General features: G+C 38.5%; 3 protein-coding genes across 4 annotated transcripts in view; 1 reads left to right on the top strand and 2 right to left on the bottom strand.

Annotated features, from left to right (window-relative positions):
- LOC128889258 (cubilin) overlaps positions 1-7,250 on the bottom strand; it is a 30,273-nt gene extending 23,023 nt beyond the window's left edge. The window contains exons 1-12 of the mRNA XM_054146700.1: positions 7,220-7,250; positions 7,013-7,153; positions 6,841-6,944; positions 6,024-6,171; positions 5,697-5,939; positions 4,576-4,897; positions 4,166-4,491; positions 3,318-3,674; positions 3,051-3,204; positions 2,373-2,563; positions 1,311-1,830; positions 325-550 (exon numbers count right to left, since the gene is read on the bottom strand). Of these exons, the coding sequence (XP_054002675.1) occupies positions 325-550; positions 1,311-1,830; positions 2,373-2,563; positions 3,051-3,204; positions 3,318-3,674; positions 4,166-4,491; positions 4,576-4,897; positions 5,697-5,939; positions 6,024-6,171; positions 6,841-6,944; positions 7,013-7,153; positions 7,220-7,246 (2,759 nt within the window). The 5' untranslated portion in view covers positions 7,247-7,250. The remainder of the gene's footprint in view (positions 1-324; positions 551-1,310; positions 1,831-2,372; positions 2,564-3,050; positions 3,205-3,317; positions 3,675-4,165; positions 4,492-4,575; positions 4,898-5,696; positions 5,940-6,023; positions 6,172-6,840; positions 6,945-7,012; positions 7,154-7,219) is intronic.
- A 529-nt stretch (positions 7,251-7,779) lies between these two features.
- Positions 7,780-8,827, bottom strand: LOC128889584 (uncharacterized). The gene is made up of 3 exons (XM_054147307.1): positions 8,353-8,827; positions 8,065-8,194; positions 7,780-7,983 (listed from the first exon to the last, which is right to left on the bottom strand). Exons 1-3 carry the CDS (start codon positions 8,418-8,420, stop codon positions 7,780-7,782), a joined length of 402 nt encoding a protein of 133 aa, XP_054003282.1. The 5' UTR covers positions 8,421-8,827.
- A 1,222-nt stretch (positions 8,828-10,049) lies between these two features.
- The window catches only part of LOC128889737 (polypeptide N-acetylgalactosaminyltransferase 2), a 286,331-nt gene continuing 272,301 nt past the window's right edge, over positions 10,050-24,079 (top strand). For both annotated transcript variants that reach the window (XM_054147657.1, XM_054147658.1), the window contains exon 1: positions 10,050-10,623. In XM_054147657.1, the coding sequence (XP_054003632.1) occupies positions 10,534-10,623 (90 nt within the window). In that variant the 5' untranslated portion in view covers positions 10,050-10,533. The remainder of the gene's footprint in view (positions 10,624-24,079) is intronic.

The raw sequence follows: 24,079 nt of genomic DNA on the forward strand, positions 1-24,079 counted from the left end.
GTGGCATCGTTTGACAACGAAATAGTAATAGCATACCAGACGTGCAGAGCGAAGTTCGAGAGTACTTGATTTGATCTAGAAAGCTTAGGTGGATGAATACAGAGAAACTCAAGAGAAATTCCTGATGTGGAAATCAGGGTCACGATGAGGAGATAAAGTACGGTCATATCGGATCAATTTAAAGCCAATGGTGGTCGGTATGTTTTTATCGGTACACTCGTGTTAGTTTCGTTCTGTGGCAGATACATTAAAGCTCTGTCTAGACGATGCTGAGAACTTTTGGACATCGCTGCGTTATTTATTGCGTAAAACATTGATACGTACGTGCCTAGCAGGTTTTCCTCGGACATCGTGTAGTTATCGTAGACTTTCACGTAGTCGTATTTGCAGCGAGAGTTCGATTCCAATTTAAACACCATCCATGATAGGTTTATGACGTATCCTGGCGGGGCTTGCAATGTCCAAATGCAGGTCTCATCGTGACCATACACTCCGTTTTCGCTTGGCGATTGAATTGCTCCGATTGGCGCCTTGAGCAGACCTCCGCATCCTAAGTACAGAAACTCGCATAAACAGACATATAGAAATCACATTTCTGCTACAGATATTTTATTAAAGAGCTAGCACTCAAGCTATACGAAAATTAATTTAACCCTTTGCACTCCTAAGGCCACCTGTACTACCCAGGCACTACAAGGCGTTCTATTTCTACGGTCGATGTCACTGCCTACAATTTATCATCAAGTTTTAATAAGCGATGTTTGTCTAATTTCAATTAGTTATAAGATCAATATTCTTAAGCAATAACGTTAAAAAATACGTTAGTTTTTCATTATTTGTTTCTATCAACTTCATATAAATAATTAAATAAAGGACAATATTTCCATTAAACTATTATTTTTTGTATGATTATGTTTGGTTAATAAAAATGTAAAATTCTAAAAAAAAATCGTACAATTTAACAAACTGCAAAGAGTTTTACATGGGCATTCCATAACTCGGAAATCTAAGAAAACGGATCTCGGAGTTGACTACCTGCATATAGCCAAATTGCTTTTGGAGTGCAAAGGATTAATTTTGAGTTTCAAAAGGTGTCCTTTTTCAGTCATTTTTTTCCACTTTTCTACAATCGCAAGATTGCAACGACAAAACCATGTCCAAAAATAAGAAAATAGCGATGCTGTTGAAATTTCTCGGAGGACGCGATCTTGAAGTGTAAATTCAATAACAAAGAGAATCAGTAGCAAAGATAAACACCGCGAAGAGACAAGTACTCGCAGCAAGTGTCAGATTACTCGACATATACGCACTGTTGTCAATCGTGGTGTAATTCGCCTGGAAGCCTCGACCTTGGACACTTAAGTCGGAGGTAAATTTCAGAAGCATGTAGTTGAAGGTCGAGTAAAACGGTTCCGTGGGCATGTTCTCCTCAGGGCCGCAGAGAGTCGTGAGCTTGGTACTGTTCTCGTTGTCGCCGTCGAAAATCTCCAGGTAATCGAAGTAACAGTCTGGGAACGAGAAGCCCTCGATGTCCATATCCATCATAGTCAACACGATTCTCTTCCCTGGGGGTTGCATGATTTCGTAATAGCAGGTTCCGGAACGGTGGTACGATAACGGGTACATCTCTGACTGAAGAATCCCCGAATCCTCGGTGAACACACCGCCGCAAAGAACATCGTAGGTTAAACTGAAACCGTCCCCGTCGATCGTCCAGTCGGACTTGAAGATCACCAGTATCACGTTCGAGTTCGATTTGATCGTGGGTGGCATCGTCGAACCGCAGAATCGTCCAAGCAATGGGGCTTGAGTGGTTTCGCCGTCGAAAATCTGAGAAAAACAATAACTAGAAGTCTTCTCCAAAGAGCAGGCTCAAGACGTGTCAGAAATTGTGAACGTATACTGGAGGACTGAATGCCCTTGGATTAGATTCAGAGTGAGTTGCCAGAGTTTATGGAAAAGTAATACCACAGAAGTTAGAGGTTCTTGATCTCACAGATTCAAATGAATTTCTGTTTCCATACAGTTTCTGAAAATCATATACTTTTATAAAGAAGTTGGTCTCTGATAGCACGCATTCAGGAATGAATTAGTAATCGAAGCAAATGATAAGTAATCCTCACGAGAAAACATTACGTGCGACCAAGTATGATTATCGTAGAAACAGTGAAAAATAGTTTTGTTCAATGGTGCTACGAACATAGATCGAAAAGCTGGAGAGAATGCTCCTGGATGGAATTCAGATTAAGTTAGCGAATTAGTATTTCTAGTAAATTCTCAAGCTACCATTGTAATTCAATTTAGAGAGGAGTTTAATCCCAAGTGTTGCGTAAAGTGGCACAAAATTCATAGCTCCTCGCGGTGGATGGTACCTTGACATAGTCGTAGCGACACGTGGTGGAGTGCTCGAGGTCGAACTTCGTCCAGGTTATCTGAATACGTTGCCCGTGGGGCATCTGTATCTTCCAGTCGCACTCCAAGTTCTCCTGATACCTGCCCTTGTGCGCGGGAGAGTTGATTACGCCTGTGGGGTTAGTGTACACACCGCCGCAACCTGGTATTCCTGGGAGAACAATTACAGCGTGACTATAGACTGTGCCCATTGCATCAATCGTTCAAGAAACGAAAGCATTAGGTTTCGAACTATGATTTTATTGTACCAGCTGCTCCCCTATTTTCACGTTATTACGTACGTTCGCTATTACAGTATCTCTAAGGAAAGTTGACTAGAGTTAATCCTTTCAGATCTGACCTCCACAATCGAGGACACAAAATTTCAAAGTTACCGACACCATCGTTTAGGACGTCCTTATTTATGCACATAAAGAAAGAACAGATTTCCTCGAAAACTACACTATTTAAACATTTTTAAATTTTTTCCATACTATTTTTAGTTCAAGTTAACCCTAACAATTAAATTACATTAGTACGTGAGCAAAAATAATTATCCGTGTTTCCTATCACACGTTTCTGTTGTTTACTATTACGAAATTAAACGATTTCTAGTACAATATTACCAAAACGTAGCATGTCTATTCGACTTGAGTTACCTTCGACATAGGAGTAGTGAATCTGGAAACCAGCATCCTGGCCAGCGCCGTCGGAATGGAAATGAAGCATAGCTACCCAGGTGGGCGTGATGAGAGGCGGTGGACGCGTGTGATTGCAGTAAAGAGCAAGTCGTTCTTCCTCACCTCCAAGGATCTGCGTATAAATTCGAGACTAATATTTTCTGCGCACTTTGGAGTATCTGGTGAACTCTGCCAACGATAACGGTACATTTCGATAGAGTACGTTTACTTTCGTAGAACACGTACCTCCAGGTAGTCGTTCTCGCACGTCGGATGCTCCTCCAGCATCAACTGACCAAAGTGAAACTGTATTCTCTTTGACGGTTGGACGGAGATCGTCCAGTAGCAGTCTCTGTTCGGTGGATACCTTCCCGGTGAACCTGGGGAGCTTATCGTGCCGTAATCGTCCATTAGAACACCTCCGCAGGTAGGCTCGACGCTTGTCCAATGAAAAGCAAATCCTTCGTGAGATATGCTGCTGTCCGAGTGGAACCAGAGGTACAACACGTTGTGGGTGGACAGGATAATCCCGTTTCCGTTGGGCAACTTGTTGCCGCAAAACCTTCCCAGATTTTGGCTGCCAGCGTTTCTCCCGTCGTGTATCTGAAACGCATTGTACAAACTTTTGATGAAGATCAAGAAAGATGTCCTTAACTGCATAATAGCCATTGCAATGACTCTAGAAGACCACGTATAAGATTGAACTCGAAATTAGACTCGAAGAATAAAGGATGTCAGCGTCGTACGACGTTATAAAAAGCTAATTCTACCACGACCGGTCCGATGACCGTTTTCAAACTTTAGTTTATATTTCTTACAAACGATATATGAATTATATACAATTGTTTCATGCATTATTCAATTCAGTTCCACGTAACATATTTTTACATTTAATTTGAAAAAAGTGTTTTTAAGACTAGCCACTTGTTCCATCACGGTAGAAATAGTTACAAATGAGCACCGGTTGGTTTTATGTTAATTATTATATACACTTCAGTATACGTCAATGCAACAGTTCCAACACAGTCTACCTATGGGACTGAACTCTAAAATCCAGAAAAGGATTAACAACGACAACCGTTTTATCGTCGTACCTGCAGGAAGTCGTACTTGCAGTCGGTAGAGTCTTCGACATTGAACTTAGTAAACGTGACGTTTAAGACGAGCGAACTGTTGGTCATCAGAACCCAAGCACAGCTCAACCCGTGTTGGTAAACCGTGCTTCCACCGACGGGGAACTCCAGATGTCCTACGGGATTCCTCGACATGCCCCCGCACATTTGTCGCGCTGTCTGGCATCTGTCCCCTGTGTACGTCGACGGACAGTCGCAAGTCGCGGCGCCATTGGAAACTACGCAGACCCCATTGTTTTTGCAGGGATTTGGCGAACATGGGTCCGCTGTGTCACTGCACGTGGTCCCTAAAATACAGACCGAGTCGCTTGCAAGACGTCACGCGGCAAGAAAAAAGTAGCGAGCCTGTATCAATGTTGCTGAACATTTACCAACGTAACCTGGATTGCATTGGCATCTGTAGGTGTGCTCAGTGGCTCCAGGGATACACCTGCCGTGGACGCAGGGATTACTGGCGCAGGCTGTGCCAACGGACACGTCAGTTATCGGCTGACAACCATTTGGACCCATTCCATCGCCCACGTAACCAGCTGGACAACGGCACAACACGTAGGCGCTCGTAAGTGCTGCATTCTCGACGCACCTCGCGTAAGGGTGACAGCCACCGTTGTTGATCGCGCAACTACCCACGTAAGTGCACGTTACACCGTCGCCACGGTATCCTGTTGGACACGGCCCGCACATTCTCGAACCCTGTTCGTGGTACAGTCTTAAAAATTGAGTGATCCTCTGGTGGGAATGCGCCACATCTAGAGACTCTCGTTTTGCTACACGTCAGAATCTCATTTTTCTGACTACAGCACTTACACTGTATTATAAATAGCGAAAATTGTCATTTTGATTGCTTAAATGATTAGTAAGTGCATATGCAATCATGTATAGCTAATCTTCTATATATATATATATATGTATAAAAATAAAAGCCCTGACTCACTGACATATTCATGACCAGGCTAAACCTTTGGACCTAGAATATAGTCCTAGTACAGTCCTATACAAGGAATAAGAAAGGATATTTTGAAATTCAACCCTTAAGAGGGTAAAAAGGTTTTGCAAAGTTTGAACGAGGAATATTTTATTTGTGGTCAAACACCTATTTCTGCATCTTAAAAAATTCAACCCCTGTAGGGGTGAAAAGTGGTTGTATAGAATAAGAATAGTATTCCACGCGAGTGAAACCGCGGGGCACAGCTAGTAATTAATATATTACTTCTGTGGGCAAGTCATTTAATTACTCATCTTCGACCACCACGATTGAAATACGAAAATTTAAGATGTTTGGTAAAATAATGATGGTACTCTTGTTACACGATTTCCTATCGATTTCGTACAACGCGTTAACCATATTTCATCTACGAGTATCTTCTCACCTATGTATAGCTAGAATCAGTGACAGCACAAAGAGAAATACGAATCATCGTCTACCTACACTACCTACTCTACCTACTTCAATGAATCCTTCAAAAACTGAGGAATTGTTTATAGTCCTCACCATAGTGTTGATACATTGCACAGAAGGTGATGTGCTGCAACCACCGTTGTCGACCAGACACTCGTCGATGTCGCTGCAGTAGTAACCATTTCCTGTGTAACCTCGAGGACACGAGTCGCAGAAGAACGTGCCAGGAGCGTTTCGACAGGCTACCCAAGGGTTCACCGAACAAGGTCGATGGTTTCCAGCGCATTCGTCCACGTCCTTGATGCATGCTGGGTTCGTGCCCTCAGGCTCCCAACCCTGAGGGGAATAGAAGTCTCAGGTGAGAGAGGGAAGGAAAATGGAGAAGTAATTATTTCTAGGAGACGTTAATTGTGAGCGTACTTGGTCGCAGATACAGGTGTAGCCCAGAGGAGACCCAGTTTTGCTCACACAGACGCCATGGCCGCATAGCTCGTCGGAATTCTGTGTGTTACAGGCGGAAACCTTCCTTGTGCAGTGAATGCCGTACCACCCTGAAGTGCAGTCGCATCTGTCGTGGTAAATTGAGGTCGAATTGTTGATAAGTCGGAAACAGTAATTGTGAGGGGTCTTCAGAGCAATGTCTGATGTTCTACAGATACTTTTACGACTTGTCTTTGTAGTCGTAAAATTAAAATAGGCCTTTGTAGGCCTAAAATGTAAATTAATGAAACGTAACCTAATGATTGCAGTATGCTAATGAAATACGATATTAGGAAATTCTATTTATTTCTTCTATAAAAATGTCTGTAACTCATGGAATGTTATTGTAAGAGGTATTAATTTTGTAAATGAGCTAAAAGTTTATTTTAAAGAGAACCATTCGTGTAGGAACTTCGACTTGAATTGAACATTAGATATTGTTTTGAAAACTGGAATGAAATCTGCATTATTTCTATGATATTAATCCTTTGCACTTGGATCTAACAAATTTTGTTAGTAACAAAGGATAAAGGATTTATGTTTGCAGTGGTGTCCACGCTTCAAGAAAGCTATACAAATCTATAATCAAGTCTAATAATACCAAAAAAGACACGTTTCCAAAGTTACACTATTTTATGTAATGCGATTCCTGTTCGAACATTTTGCAACGAGATGACGCTGACTGCAAAGGGTTAATAATTTATAATTATTTTAGGAAAGACACAGTAGTCATGTACTGTTAAAAAAAAGTTGGAACCTGTATGATCCTGGCTGGTTGATACAGGTAGCTCCGTTTTGACATCCAAGGTCTGTTCCCAGAAATCTCACGCATTCGTTCACGTCAGTCATACAGTTTGGCCCCTGTAATGTTAATAATTGATAATATGGAAAGGCAAAAGTTTTAACGAATTCGATCTTTCGTTATTCACCTCCCAGTTGGATGGACAGTGACAGCGGTAGCCTTCGTAAAGGTCTTGACACGTGCCACCGTTCTGACAAGGGTTGCTGGTACAGTCGTCCTCCCTCAACTTTGTCTCGACCGTTCTCACTTTCGCCTCCAATCGGCGCACCTACGGAAATTTCTATAAGTACTTCCTCGTTACACGTGCACAGCCAATTAATACTTTTATACGCACTCGATTGGAGAGCACACGAACTTTCATGGCGATCCCCGTGAGACTCTGGAAATAATCTTGTTAAAATGCTTTCTAAGAAACTAAAATAAGAATTTGATTTGGTTTATTGAAATTATTATAAGGTACGTTATGTCAAGCATTAACTTTAAAAAAGGAATATATTAGACTAGTTTGATATATTAGACTAGTTTGAAATAAATTGTATGTTTCTATTGCAACTTTGTCTAGTCTTGAGATGCATCTAGAAGAAGAACCTCTTTAAATATTTGAATACTCTTGCAATGGCTCCACCTTGTAATAATTTTTCTGGAATATTTTTCAGAGTACTCAGGGGTTGTAGCATGCGTGTACGCAGCTACAGTACGGGTTTGGCAATCCCGAGGTACCCGAGCTAGAGGAGGGTTAGCAGGTCCCCGCAAATATGAGAATAGTATTAAAACAATGCAAGAGTCATGTAAGACAAAGTAATCATAACAGGAACGGAAATATTTAAAAAGAACTTTGAGTGTAATAACTATTGTATATGGTTACACACTTTAATAAATAACGGAATGGATCTTTCAAAATATTTTTCGGATACTCGCCTGATTGCGCCACGTGGGTTGAACCGTATTGTTCAATTCTACGAATCCTCTAAACATGGCCATTCTTCGTTCCAATCCATCCGGCCCTTCCACGATTTGCGTCAATCGTTGCAAACTCGATTCCACTTCTGCTAGATATCCAGTTTTCCATCTCTCGATCAAATGCGTCGCGTTTTGCGCCTAAAATCGCACCAATTACATTCCATCAATCGCCATTCGTTTCCGCAACCACGATCGAGAGTCCAAAATCGTATCAGTTACCGCGGACGCGACGCGAAGCAAATTAATTTCGTTGACGTTCACGTGACCGTCCCCCACAATTTTAAGGGTGATATTTCTGTCCTTGGCGGCGGAAATGAAGAGGTGTCCGTCTCGGGACTCCAACACGGGCCTGGAAGTAAATAGATTAAAGTTACGTTGCTAGACATTACAACCTGGAGCTTCTATCTTCTTCGTTTTTTCTTCTCCTCGTTTTTTCATTTTTTATTTTAGTGGTAGATGAGATCAGCGGAAATTGCGTTTCCGTAAGTATCGCGAGAAGGATCGCACCTCTCGTCCATCCACGCCGCACAGAGTCCCAGGTAAGTTAGCAGCAACCATAGCGGTCTTGTAGCCATCGCAGACGACAGTACCAAACGGTTCGATCGAATTTTACTGCGACATTGCCAGTGGGGTTGCTTTAGACGACCCTGTAGCGTTGAGAGTTCGTCGTTGACTGCATCAAATGATCAGGAACGAAGCATATCTTCGTTTGGAAGTGGGCGTATTTGGGATGCTTATCGTAGTCCGCCCCATATCGGTTACACCCGTTATATTGCACGTAACGTGATGTGTCTAGCCTGCTATGCAGGGTCAATTTTGACCCGTAATATTTTATGTCAAAAAAGGGATATATATACTTCTCTCTTGTTGATGGAAATTCTTTTCTTTATTCGTCACATCTACGAGTAGAAAGCTTATATTTTTCATTAGATATTTGACGTTCATCATTTTTTCTACAATTTTTATTTGTTGGAGTGTTGAAACTTTGTAATTATGTATTGGTTTTGATTCAATCGTTTGGATTACTTTCTTAAACAGGGTCTATTAAAAAATTTCAATTTAAGGTATCGAGGTAAGATTTTGTTGGAAGAATGTATCATGGTTTAAGAATAACCTGCTTTTCTCTGGGTTCTACCAATAATCTATTATAATAATCGTCGATCAAATGAAGAAATTTGATTTGTCATCAAATTTTTAAGTTTTAAATGTGAGAGAAATCTTTATAGATCAATTGGTTCATTGGTTCTACGAATGTAACGTCAACCAGCTGAAATAGATGTCTATATTTAAATATTAATGTCATTGTAAATTAATGACATGTTTTAGTTTAACATTAATTTAACTAATATTGATCTGTGATTATAGAGTGCTGGCTTTATAATCTAGTCGTTTGCTACCTGATTACGTCCAGTGACCAGACACTCCAATGAATCCCGTATTTAATTTTAGTGTAGTATTGGTAAGTTTCGCATACGTCATTTTTTATTTAAAACGTTAGATATTTCGTAAAAAAACTAATAAAAGTCGATTTTGATCACTACCTTAAGGGGAGAAATAGGTTTAGGACTATGTACATTTAGTGATTTGCATGAGTTTTTTTAGCAAGGAAGAATGTATATAATTTACCGAAACTTGCAGAACATTTTATTCATATATTCAAGTAAATAATGCATATTTTTTTTGGAAATATTTCCTCGGGAAATATGGAAGATTGCCAGCTGTCACCATTCGCCATCAAACGTAGATGTTTTGCGTACATTCTGGAGGGCACAGTTTTCATCTGAAATCAATAGGAATTTAAATTTACTTTGAAGACATATCTCTCTTCTATATGAACTTAAATCTCCTCTAAAAAATTGAATATTGCATTTTCAGAGTTGTTTAAACGAAAGAGCAATAAAAAGATACTTTAAACAATGATATTACTCCGAATGTAGGTTCTTATAGAAGAAAGATATGTCTTTAATTAAATTTAAATCCGTATTGATTTCAGGTGAAAACTGTGCCCTCCAGGATGTACGCAAAACAGCTACGAGTGTTGGTTGACTTCCGAAGGGTGGCAGCTGATATCTTCCATATTTTCAAAGAAAGTACTTCCAAAAAATTACAATATTTACTCGAATATATGTATAAAATGTTCCCAAAGTTTCACTAAATTATATTTATATATTCCTACCTTGGTAAAAAATTCATACGAATCACTAAAAACATCTAGTCCTAAACTTTTTCCTCCCTTAAGTACTTAAATAACTTTTCATGCAACGCTAATACATATGTATTTCGCAAGTGTTCGAATATGTTTCAGCGGTAGTGTATATCTCGAGGGGGAGCGGCGAATCTGATTCGACGGGAACTAGCGTCGCGTAAGTTCAAAGTTCGGCGCCAATTCAGTCGGTGGGCGTCGCAGCTACGACGAAGGCGTCGTCTCGCGGGGGGAACGTGAAGTTTCCCCTCGAGAAGCGTCGCGTAGCCGCCGTTCGCGTCGGAGCCGGACAGTATGGCTTCGGCTGCCGGTACGTTCGCGTTGGTGGTGACCTTCCACGGTGTTGAAGTGCGCTGTCGGCCGCGGGTGTGCGTGCTCCGTTTTAAGAGAACGAGAGAAGACTCGTGAAAGACGGACGCGACCAGGAAGAAGTGATCATCGTTACGCAAACCCGAGGGGCGAGAGTGGCAACGAACACGGCAGAGATGCGGCGAAATGTGAAAATCGTGTTGCTCCTGTCATGCGCGTGGATGTTCGCCTTTGTTTACTACTATCACACGTCGCGGGACACCAAGGTAAGTCACCCTCGATACAATTATTACTCTTACTTTTCATTCTCGAGTTGCAAAAAAGAGCAGAACGCTTTCTCCTCTAGCACCGTAAATAATAAAAAAAAAAATATTTAGCACTTAAGCGATTCATTACATGGATAACAATTCGTTCGATCTTGAAGTGTTAGAGTCATTTTTAATTCTATCAATCGACCTCGCACGGTATAGACCACCATTCTTTAATTTTCTTTATTCTTCAATTTCATTCAAACAATTTTTCATTTCTATAGAACATTTCACAGACTTCCTGTTTATTTATCACGAAACATCTTATTTTCCTACACAATACCCAATGTTTCCTACATTGAACAAATGTTCCTTTCTCATTCAACATATGAAATCTTCATCACGATAAGAATCCCGCTCCAAATTTCTCAAAGACGCTCTCGAATCCCGCGGTGCACATGGTTGAAGGTCTCGTGACATCGCTGCAGGGCCTGACGTTTCTGGAGCGCGGGCTCCTAACCTTCCCTGCGGTTTGAAGGTCTTTAATCGTACACTGACCCTTCTAGTTGCCATTACGAAACCCCTTCGATAGGACTCGATTAATCTACACTTCTACGTCTGCGATTCTATGCATGTTACTTCGGGTTTCGCGGTGAATCGACTTTCGTTCGAGTCACTCGACGTTGTTGAATGTTGGTGAGATGCGCTGTCGATATGTCGATAGCTCGCATATCGCCGCCAACGCACGACGTAACGATGTCCGTTTCTCATGTGGTACGGCGGTGGTTCCGCGTTTGAATCTGGAGCGGTCGATCACGTGACGCGTTCACGTGTTGCGCGGCAGCAAGGAACCGAACGAGTTCACGGTAAATGTAACGCAAAGTGTGGTATAGTAAACGGTTATTTCGACGAGAATAACGGCGACGAGCGCCGGAGGGTTCTGGTCGAGGCGTTATTTGCCCTTATTAACAACGAGTATCGCTCAGAAGCGATTTCTGAAGAGGGCATGCTCAGTCAGGAATCTTGAGATTTTCGATTTCTTTTTTACGGTTTTTTAAGGTATACGATGGTTGAAATAATCCCCGAAAATTTCTAGTAAGTTCGCTTGAAGTTCGCGAAGATATTCGACTTCGTATATAGGTATCATAGAGCTTATGTAAGCTGGACTCGAAACTTTAAATGCGTTTTTCTTGAAGTCGTTTTTATCTAATCGGTCACCACGATATCTCGAAAACCATTGAACCCATCTACTTTATGTTTTGTGAGCTTTTGTATGACATGATAGTCTACTTGTTGAAAAATGGAGTTTCGAAATGGACTTCTGTGCGAAACTTGATAATTTTGCTTTAGGTGGTCAAATGTATTTCAAACTAATATATTTAACTAAATTTTTTCGGATTATTCCGGATGACCTCAGTTTCAAACAGTATTAGTCATCTCGAACTATGTTATAAAAAACGACCTTTACTTCGTCGTTAAAAACTTCTTGATTAACAATTTTATTTTTTTTTTTTATGTTTAACATCGAGCAATGTGTACTTATCAAATTTGGTCAATTAACTTAATAAAATATATGTATGTGTCTTTCAGAAAAAAATCTCAAACTTTCGTAAAAATATCACAGTCGACCGTTTCTTCTACACGACCAACATCGTTTCATTATGATTCCAACGTCAATATCTTTTACTTTAATCAGTATCAAAGTTCCTCTGCATGTTCCTGCTAAATTTAATTCCATTAGCGTTATATTAATTGCATATCGTCCTTTATTCGTTACGCTGCTCGAAACTCTTAAAGGAATAGCTACTTAATTAATTTTATTGTTCGCTGAAGTATCCAATGCTTTCAAAGTAAGTGTCTTGCTATATTTGGCCAACAGCGTTTTTTTCTTCACTGGCATTTATTATATTCACTATTTCGAAATTTTCAGTAATTGCAGTCTTTTAATTATTTTAGCGCATATACCTAACTGTAGCTGGAATTCTTCTTGATGGTTAAATAGCTTGCAACGTATGTTTGTAAAGAAAGTATTGTGCAATTGTGTTTTTCTTTCATTCTCGACGAATCAATTTCATTGAACACATAGAGTACTATGATAGATTTTCCAACAACACTCTTGACATAAATCACATTTATTATAAAGTAAATTTTCTGACAAAAAAATAATAATTTTACATGACCAAGTTCGTAAGAATACTTTACCAAAGAATTTAATACGACCTCAAATTGGGTAATAAAATCCTGGATGCGTTAGGAAAATAATTCTTGTATTATTAATAACGCGAGCATAGACATGACAGACTAGATATAACTGTGAGTTAGGTTTACGTATTGAAGCTTATGCGACCGCATTATCTTCGTTGATTTCGAATATTGATACAGCTTAACGCGTTTGGAATTTGGAGTACGCGAATGTTTCGATCCTAAACTCTCGACCTCGATTATGTTTATCCCGAATGGAACTTCCTCTTGCTCGTCATGTCCTTTAGATTACCTTCCATGGACAACATATTTCCCAAAAGAAAACTGCGCACGTACTTCCTGGATTTTACAACTCGGTCGCTGGGTTCTTATTACTTCCTCGCGTAAACACGTTAATTAAAGCGGGGTAATGTAGCGAGCGTGGCGTGCGGATCTGAATAAGAAAGGGGAAAGTCGTTCCGTTATTATGTTATTTAATCCGTTACAGATGTTTGCTTTGCGCTACGCGAAACACTATATCGTGCTTCACGATCCGATGATTTCCTCCGCGAGTCATTGGTTGCGGTATTTAACGAGAGCTCCAGCAAATCACTCGATTATCGCTTGAACGTTTTACGATGCGACGAAAGTTGTTAAATGTGCAAGATTACTGGCGAACAGGTGTGAATTAAACGTTGAGAAAGAGTTAAGTACAGATAAGTAACGGATATCTATCTTCACCTAAATTTCGTGTTGCTGTTTTTGTACTAGATTCTACGCTGGTCGCATCAATTCGGTCTTATCTTTTATTGCAAATTGATGATTAGATTTTTTGTAGATATCGTAATTGTTGCATCTTTGGAAACTTGATACAGTTGTTTATTTATTAAAATACACGTGCCATGTGTGAGCCTCTATCGTAATTAATTTTACGATTTTCCTATTTGATTTTCTTGTTTGGTTTTTTTATAATAACATATTTGACATATTTGTGTGACTATATAAGCAAGAAAACATATTGTTTGAAGCTAAATTCCTTTCAAACCTAGTTAAATTTAAATAATGTGACACTGCTCGTTTCTTTTTTTAGGCTCTTGAATAATAAAGTGAGAATATTTTTAGTTACCTCTGTAGCAATCCATAATTACATTTGTATTCCTCTTGAATAATAACGTAAGTTATTAAAGATAATTTTGGGAACGAAATTCTCCTCATCCATATCTCAATTCTACAAGTAACCAATCAAAATTTCATTCGCTTTATTATTCAAGACCGTGCTAAAAAAAGAAGACACTTTCTTACTATTTTTTCAAATCTAATAAAAATATCTTCTACGTTATTATTCAAGACTCCGAGAAAAGAAAAGGGAATGTCACTTTACCTTCAACATTGTCTTACAAAAGCAATAAGAGATCTTACAATTTTTTATCACGTAATGAATCTGGCAAATGAAAACCAGAAGGAACAAAAATCAGAGACTGAAGAATCTTCTTCTATATCTGTTACTACCTGTATCGAATAACTTCGTTATATTATCTTCGAAAATACTTTACTTCGTTAAAACCAAGAAATTAATATCGTCGAGACGAAAAAAATAATTTTGCAAATATTTTGAAGTCAAACACTCCATTGCGAGTGATCTTCAGGATGCTCGGAACGCGGTTCGACCAGCCCCAGGCTGAAAGTTCGCCATTACTTATGTAAAAGCGTTTGCTTTGCGTGTAGTGCAATGCAAGTCGACGCTCAAAAGATCCGTGGACGTGTTTACGCGGCGTGTGAATGGAGCGGAGCGTGACACGTGCACGCGGTGTGTGCAGCTTCCGAACAACCAGTGAATAAACCATGGAAATCTCGCGCTGAACTTATTTCTGACACGTGGGACGCCACGTGGGGTCCTTGAAATTTGATGGAGTCGTCTATGCGAGTCCTCGTTGTGAGAATCTGGGCATAGTTGCGAATAAATCTGGTCATATGACACTGAATGCCTAAGTAAACTCGTTAGAACGAGTTGTTTTACCAGTATTTGTATTGTTGCGAATGATAATAATCTTCGAAGCAATTAGGAGAGAGGAAAACTTGTTTTCTTGCGAAATTTGAAGCTTGGAATTGTAGAAAATTTATAACATTCTTGGTTTTATTTGAAAATAATACTGAGATTTCATATTTGTACCTCTGCGGGTATAGTTTATGTTTTCTTCTGATGTGTGATTTCTGTTCTATTTATAAGTATTTCTGTTAATTTCGCAAGCCAATTAAATATGACATCAGTTACATTTATATAGTTTAACAAAATATAACGAAAGTAATTTTACCAGCGTACAAATGGAAAATATTTTTGAAATAAGAGTAATGAAAAATGTTATTGCAAGAGGTAATTTGCAGTATTCATACAACAAGTGAAAATTTTCAAATAGAATTTCAAAATTATATCTCGTTATTGCTCGAATGTTTTCCACCTTTCGGTTCAACAACTCTCGTCGAATTATTTGGAGAAGATCGACAGACGACTGTTGGCTATCAAATAACTCGCGTCCCGTTGCAGCACGTTTAACAAAAAAAAATCCACAGTCATATTTCTCCCGCAGTATTAAAACGGCTGTGTGTATCGGCGACTGGCGTTTCTGGCAACTATTTTGATTTACCGTCCCGTAATTTTCAGTTTTCGTTCGTCATGGAATTCGGATTGTCGCTGGAAAATTTCAAACTTTTTCTTTCCGATAGAATGTCTGGTCGTTGTTGTATTTCAGTTTTCCTATACGCGTATGCACATAATTTTACATTGTCATCGGTGAATGAGTATGTTGCTGATCGTAACAAGGAGAAACGACAATTGTAGTTTTTCAATCACAATTTGTTGAATCGTGATGCTAGGATTACTTACTCTTCACGCAATATTTCATGTTTTAATCCTTTTGCTGTGTTCTAATTCAATGTTCCATATGTCAGTATTATAGTATTATAGTATAATTCTAATTGGACATAGTAGCATAAGAATGATTCTTTAGTGTTACAATAATAATACATTAAAATTGAAATTGGATATATCGAAATAAATATACACACTTGTTATCAGTATAACATATAAAGATGGTAATACGTAAATAATCAAGTAATTCCAGTATCAGAATATTAATTATGCGCAACACTAGCTTTCAACCAGTTAGTTATCGAAATAAATAAACAAATTCAAGTTAGAATTGCGTAATTCTCGCGCGATGATCATCGATTCGAGTCTCGTATCGAGAAATCGGTCGCTACCGATGGAACAAGTATAATCGCCGGTCCGTTACATCTTGGACAACGAAGTGAAAGTCATTCCTGCGGTAAGAGCAGCGGCGGAGCTCCAAACTAGAGCGACCGTTATCGAAACCGTCTTTCGATTCACGAGCCACGAGCATCGAGGAAACGCCGTTTGCTTTCATAATAACGAGTGTCATTAGCAACACGATTTGTTCGACTCCGAAAACCTCTTCGATTTCGTATTTCAACGGGCCGTAGACACAGTCACTTTGGTTTATGCTCTCTCTAAATGTTCGTGACTCGTTATTTAATCGAAATACTTCAAAACATTAATTTAGACAAATCGGACGCAGAAATACCGAAAGCAATCAATACGAGAATCTGATTCCGTACGGAAATTGAAATTACCGAGTTAACGTTCAAATATGGTGTGTAACGCGATTTCCAATTGGCTTGTTAAAATTACCTGATTAATCGTAAAGCTTTGCGCTATTACCGCGACAGGATTAGCGAGAAGCACTTTGACGTTTGCTTCGAATTTAAATTTCTTCGAAGGCAAGTACTAGGAACGTATTCGAATTAATTTAATTGAAACTGATTGTGAGACTGTTATCGAGAAACGTATTTGTCAACCGATTTTTATTCGATCCACTATTTTCGATTCGACTCTTCTTCGATATAATTCGACGTAGACACAGTATTTTGTATATTAAAAAGGCACGTTATTTAATCAATTTACTGTAGTTTACAGGCTTTTAAAAAAGTACAAATAGAAGTAGGAAAACAGAATTAAATAAAAACTTATATGTGTGAAACAGTATGATTAAAGAAATGCGAATAAAATACATTTAAGTGTCTGAGAAATACTTCTAGGCACAGAATATGTGCAATTCTTGCAAAAATTAGCGTCAAATAATAATGGTTTTTTTTATCAATTTAGTCTTTGAAACCTTTTATAAAGTTTATATCAGTTATACAATTTCCATGTTTTATGTACTAATAATACAACTTGATATTGCTACCATAGAATAGTACATTCATAATGATGTTAACTATAATAATAATAATAATAATAATAATAATAATAATTAACATTCTCGTTCAGTAAACTAGATATAGGGTATCACATTTTTTTCTTTTAAAAATCGTACTTTATACGATTCAGATATATGTAAGTGTTTCTAGGTAAAATGCAACTTTTCAAAACATAAAGTAACCGCTAATTATCGTGTTTAATTGACATCTAAACAGCCATAAAGGTATGTAACCGTTCGGTAAATACATATATCATAGGACGGTAAGTGTTCCGTGACTGAAAAAAGTTCGGGAAAAGTCGTTCCGAAGTAATTGCAACCTTAACAACCTCTGATTTCGGCGTTTAAACGTGCAACGAAGTTGCTCCAAGGTCTACTTTTACTGCGTGCCATAAAGACGTTCACGTGGAGCTAGCATCCGAGAACGAACTTCCTCTTTTTTTTTCTTCTGCAAGCTAGAAAACCGTCGATCCACGTTTCTGGATCCGCGGAGAACGATTCCTCGCATTCGACCGCGATTTTCTATCGTCGCTGGCGCGGAGTTAATCGCTGACGCTCTAATGGAGCGAACTAATCGCGCGATCATGCAGGAAACGATTTGCCCATTAAATTCGAAAGCTACGATCGAAGCGTTTCCGTGCGTGCGTCGTTGTTACGATTGTTATCGAGCATTCAGGATGATCGAGATTTTCGGTGGAGAATCGCAAATGCGAGCGATTATCTGACACTCTGTTCGTTAATTGTTCCTTTTTCTTCTGGTATTTCGAGATAGATTATTGTTTTGTCGGGTATGTGTGAGGAGACAAAGTAATTAAAACTTGAATTAGAGGCTTGTTTAGAAAAAGTTTAAAACTTAGAAGAGGTATTAATTTAGGCAGTCATTTTACATCCTGTTGGTAGGGTTATCAAAAATGTTGTCTGTTTCCTCGAATTAAGCATTGAAAGTAGACAATGGAACTAATAGGTAGATGAAGTGTTAATACCAGAACCATTTTTTTAAATTTCCCTTCAAAATAATTTTCACGTTGTGAATGTGCTCATTTTCGTTAATTATGTTTTAATTCGCCTTCTCAGTAACACGAATCAAATACTGTTGAGTATCGTATCTCTCAATAACAAAATTATCTGATTGATTTTGAGACTGTCATTAAAATCTGCTCTCCCGGTTGGCTTTTGTTGGTGTTTACTCCAGGATTTGGAATACATCATACAACCACGGATTAATATATTTCAATGTAATAAAGTATCCTGTACTGTATATCTTTTCGATATAACGAGAATTTACGTGCTGATTTTCTGCCCAATGTTTGCTGTCGTTACGTCGAGCTGTGTGAATAATTGCAATTAATGTTGATTTATTTCATTCGAAGATACGACTCCATACTGGTTATATTTCAATATTTATATAATCCTGAAATAAACAATTTTTTATGAAAAGACAGTTTTGAAGATAAAAGTGAAGATCAATTGAAAGGTACAATTCTCGACAGTATTCGATTCGTTTACATTTTATTCATACAAGCCATTTTTACCTGAATATGAATTTTACCTTCGTTTTTCTACCTTCGTTATGTAATACAATTTGAAATTGTCCATGTGTCTCACGCGACAGTTATACTTGCAGAGCTCTGTATATCATCTCGTAGCCTGTTGAAGACACAATCATGGCGCTCGTGGGAAATTCTTTTAGTTTGAATTGCCAAATGAAATATTTTTTCGCCGAAACGAAGCGACAGGGAAGGATTTGCATGTAACGAGTTAGGAGGGTGGTACTCGTTACGATCTCCGCGGAGGAACGTGTCCAAAATGTGGAATTTCACTGGGGCGCGACAAACGGATTCACGCGAAAATGACTGATATCGTCTCGTTAGAAGCCGCGTTGAAATAAAGGGCGTTTAAATACGGAGCTCGACACCATGATTACCATGCACCATTTCGTTCTTCGTTGCGATAAATTTTGTAGCTATAGGTTGCACTGCGATATAAATTTTCCTTCTCTAAAAAACCCTTGGAAGCGTTTAAAACTATTACAGCTCGTACAATTCTTCGAGCAAATTAATTTTCAAAAACTGTAATCTGAACAGTCTACAACAATACAATGAAAATACTGTTTAAAAGGCTCTTGAATGCACTGTTTCGAAGGAAATTCTATGGAGCATCGTTCGATTCAGAAATTCGCACGAAATTCGAGGCGGTTTGCGCCAAAGCGAATAAACAGCGTCGACGTCGGCGGTCGTTAAGCGACCTGGACAACGGGAAAATATCGCGTGGCCATTTGTTAACATCGCGTATTTTACGCCGTGACGCGCCAACACAGCCGCGTTTCGCCATTTTTTATCGGAGATTTTGTCCCACGAGGGGAACCCCTTCAGAATTTAACCTGCCTTCCAGTATCGATGTTGCGTGTCCTGTCCCATCGACTTGTCAGCTGTTTTACGATCGCTCGCGGGTAACGGGCGTATCTTGCAGTAAAAATGTTTACTACCCTCCGCAGTAACATTCGAAGGAATATCCGTGACCTCGTTTTAATATTTCACTGTACGATGTCATCAGTTGCTCCTCATGCGAATATTTATCTTCTATAATGAAAGAGATTTCTAGTACAATATTACACGATGGTGGTTAGAATGTATGTAAATTAACACATTCCCGACTGGCAGATATTTTACGTTTCTAATACCGAGTACTGACGAAAATAATAAATTTCCGAAGCTGGACGTCGAAAATTTGTATTATTAGGGCGAAGATAAAAATTATTAAATATGTTTCGAAATATGTAGTGTATAAAATAGAAAGATTTTCATAATAGTTTCATAATCAGGAATAGAATTTGATTCTGCGGTCGCGAGTATGTTAGAATGTATTGTAGCTCTGTAGAGGTTAATTTTCAATTTAGAAAGGGCGAGGTTTATAGATATAATTCGATATTTATTAATGATAAGTATGGGTGATTTTTGAATGATCTTGATGCGTGGATTATGAAGTGACTTATTAGTAAAATTATAAATAGATTTCTAGGTTATTCAACTTTTCTGTTCGATACAGAAAGATGTAGATCAATGATAGATTATTTTCCAATGATGAATGCTCTATATAACAATTTAAACCTTGCGCAGTCTCTATCGTCAAGAAAGAATTAACCTTTTCTAACCTGATGTAAACTATACCTAATCTATACAGTATTTAGTATATAGATCGACTCATACACCCAATTTCACTTAAGTTAAAGAATTAAGTTTTCTATCGACCGATCGGCCCTTCGAAATTCTTCGAATCTTTCGCGGTTGCTCGAATGGACAAACGATAGAAGAAAGATCGCGAGCTATGCAGATAAAATCAGGAGAAAAAAGGTAAATAACAAGGTCGGTTGTCCCTTTGCGTGTGTCGTTTTTATCGTCCCGTCCTGGGCGGACTTTAATTTCCGTTCATCGATCCTATCTAACCCACATTATCGGACGATTGTAACTATTTCTTTTTAAAGAACATCCTTTATTGGACACGAGGCCAGCAATTGACTTTCGATATCATCTATCCGCCGGGAATGCAATATGCGGCAAAGCGGATTGTCGAGGGAAACTTTAACAAATTTTTAATCGCGATCGCTGCAACCCAGGTCAACGTAATAGAAATTTCTCCGTCGACGTCTTACCTTATGGGGACAGCAATTTTGCTTTCTCCACGCATAACATGCTCAATTACACTCGTTCTTCGAATCCTTACTTTTCAAAGTTTAATTGCGGTTAGCACTGGAGTTCCACGATGGGTCGTATTTCGATTTTTATTGCAAATGGTACAAATTGTACGGAAGAGAGTTGTAAGTGGAATACAGTTAACAAGGTTAATAGTGTTTCGTGAAAGTAGAAGTAAAAACATCAATTTGCACATGTCACTCATAGATAAATAGTATCAGTCGCAGTCCACCAACTAATTAATCAATTAACTCTTTCAGACCTGAATTATTTTTTTCTCGTATTAATGTAATTTAATTTTTAGGGTTAATTTGGACTAAAGTTAGTATGAAAAAAATATAAAAAAAACTCTAATAGTGTAGTTTTCGAGGAAAACTGGTCTTTCTTCATGTGCACAAACAAGGACATTCGTCCTAAACGATAGTGTCGGTTTTGTGTCCCTAACGTCTTGTCCTAATTGCACGTCGCTCAGCGACAAAATCGCGCGTAGCCGAGCCACGGCAAGAGTGGGAGCAAAGTGTAAGTTCTATTCGCGCTAACTTAAATGTCGTGCGACCGAGCGACAAAATTCGAACCAGCTCGAACCGTGTTGCTCCTTATCCAACTTTTAGTTACTAAAAGGTATTCTGAAAAGAGTGTAATAGACTTGTGATGACAAACTCATTACATCGCAAGTCACTTGCCTCATCTTCCAAATGTCTGCGAAGAATTAATAAAACTTCACCATTGTGTCTAAGACACTAGGCGTAATTCTGGACACCGGGTCTGAAAGGGTTAACATAATCAGCCCCTCGGCGAAGTACCTGAAACAAGCTCGAGACTAAAGATGCATAAACTGTTTTTAAATTCGAAATCGATCAGTTTCGTTGGTAGTAATTGCACAATAAATTTCGAAGATGAGTCGTAATTAAACCCAATGGTGCTTCCCGAATGTGCACAGGGTATCGTTAAACAACCAGCCTCGCATAATTGCTCACGCGTAATTGCTACTGTACACGTTTGCGTTTGACGCAAATGTAACTGGCGTTTGTGTTATTCGTAACCGATGCGAGGGAGCGATTCGAGCTCGCTTTCCACCTCGATTGAACGTTCGATTACTTCGTCACCGTCGAAACGGGTGTTTATACATAGTTAAACGGGATCGTCGTTCTCTTCTAAAATTACCACTGTCTACTTTATTATTCAACGAGATCGTTTTTGGGATCGCTAATCGTCCTTCCGTTTAAGGAGATGTTATAATGATGAGTCCAATTTAATCATGATATTACTTTAAACACCTGCGACATATTGAAACGTTCTTCCATTAACAACTTTATCGGAAAAGCAAACTAAAAGTTGGCAATTAAAAATTTAAATTTGAGTTTTAGACAGCTCTAATTGCAAGTCATGAAATATGTTTCTATTTATGGAAAAATTATATTATCCATTTCAAGTTTATCCTGATGTGAGGTTAGTAGATTCTAAATTTAATTTTAGTTTTATGCAGGGTGCTTCAGCAATCGCAGCACGACTAAAAAGAGGTGATTCTTCGCGCAGAAAGAGATTAGAAATGTAGAACAGAATTGAAGAGATAAATTTGTATTCAGTCACTCATTCACTACGAAATTATTTTAACACATTCGCGACCGGCAGATATTTTACGTAATTTTTATACATTTTTCATAACCAGAAATACACTTTTGAAGTGGTGTGAACTGTATTGAAAATTAACAACATTACAACTCAAGATATATTATTTGGGATTCGATGACAGTATTTTATTATCTATTAAAGAATTGTTAGTAGTGCAATCTTCCATAAAATTATAATCTATATCTCTAATTTGTTTTTGCATAATATTCTGTCGTATGCACACAATGAATTATTATTTAGGATGCGAAACCGTTAGCGAAAATTTTGTTCACGTGAAGTGGACCGTGTTATCTCTCTGTCAGTGTTAATAATCGTTTTGATAGCATTAGCTTCACGAGTGGCTAAGCTGAAATAAACGGTTAATCGGTCTGTTTGATATCGTTTGTCTCGGCACCGTCAAACTTGGCGAAGCCCGATGTCAATCACGTTTTGGGGTAGTTTGTGGTCGACTGTTCCATGTAAATATTTAGTTGTTGTCTATGGTTTGGGGTTCACGAATCGTAGCCATGATGAGGGTAGCAGAAGACGCTTGTCCTCGACGTCGCGCATATTTGCATATACATGCAACCGTGCTTCCCTTTTACTTTCAGTTAGAATTCCTTGTGTAGGTTCGTGCAGCTTGCCCTTTCATTCAACCGTCAAAATCCATACCGCAGGCGACGATCCACGAAAGGTGAAACGACTTTTGTGAGTTCCCTGCTTTAGAAAAAAAAACACGGGGAAAGAATTTGAATATTTCTCGTCATTAAGTTAATTGCAGCTAGTTTCAATTTTGACTGAGTCATTGATACTTTTCATTTATTTTGGTGGTGTATTTGTTAACAGTCTTTAATAACATAATGTAAATAAATAATAGCTAGTTTGAGTGTTCACAATTATCATCTTTTCATTTACGTATCTTCGATTTATTAATATTTATTAATATCGTAACAAGTGTGAGACTGGAAGGACTGGAGGAAAGAAAATTCGAGAAATTTATCATATAAAATAAGTGAAGCTCGATAAAATTCATTGACGTCATCTTGAGATTTACTGTACAATTCGCACAAAATTGTGCTAACCTAAATTTGACGTTAAAATGTATTGATTTGTCTGGAAAGTACATCCCGGTTTTTAGTAGGTTGTACAGGTCTGAATATATTGAAATGGTTGAAAACAAATAACATATCTACATCCCTTAAACGGTGGAAAGGTTATGGAACAAATTGGTACTTGTATAATTCAATAAATAAATATCAAAATCCAAATGCGCCTTTGAATTTTTCTTTAAAGTTGACACGAACTTTCTGGACAATCCGATGTAACAAAATTGAGAATTACGAGTTCACAGTTTCATGAGCAATTAATGGCGAAAAATATCGTTCGAATTGTTTTCTCTGGTGGGAATTTCTTCGAATATTTTTCCGACTCGTCTGTAATCGCGACACGAATCGCGAGAATTACAACGTAGTTATTGGACAATAGCGTCGCTCGAGCTCATCTCTGGGTTTCTACGAATGAACCGTGATCTGCTTTTTCAACCTCTCAACGTCCGCCATTTTACGTGTTTTAATTTCCATACGTTCGCGAGAATGACCAGCTTTAAGAACGTCCATCGTTTTACCGAAAGAGCGGAAACAGTTACATTGGCCGCGATAAACGTTTTTTCAATCGAAATCCCATTATTACACGCGTAACATTCACTTTTTCCTGAGTGGG

Source organism: Hylaeus anthracinus, unplaced genomic scaffold (genome assembly GCF_026225885.1).
Source record: "Hylaeus anthracinus isolate JK02 unplaced genomic scaffold, UHH_iyHylAnth1.0_haploid 11997, whole genome shotgun sequence".
In the NCBI taxonomy this organism is placed as follows: domain Eukaryota; kingdom Metazoa; phylum Arthropoda; class Insecta; order Hymenoptera; family Colletidae; genus Hylaeus; species Hylaeus anthracinus.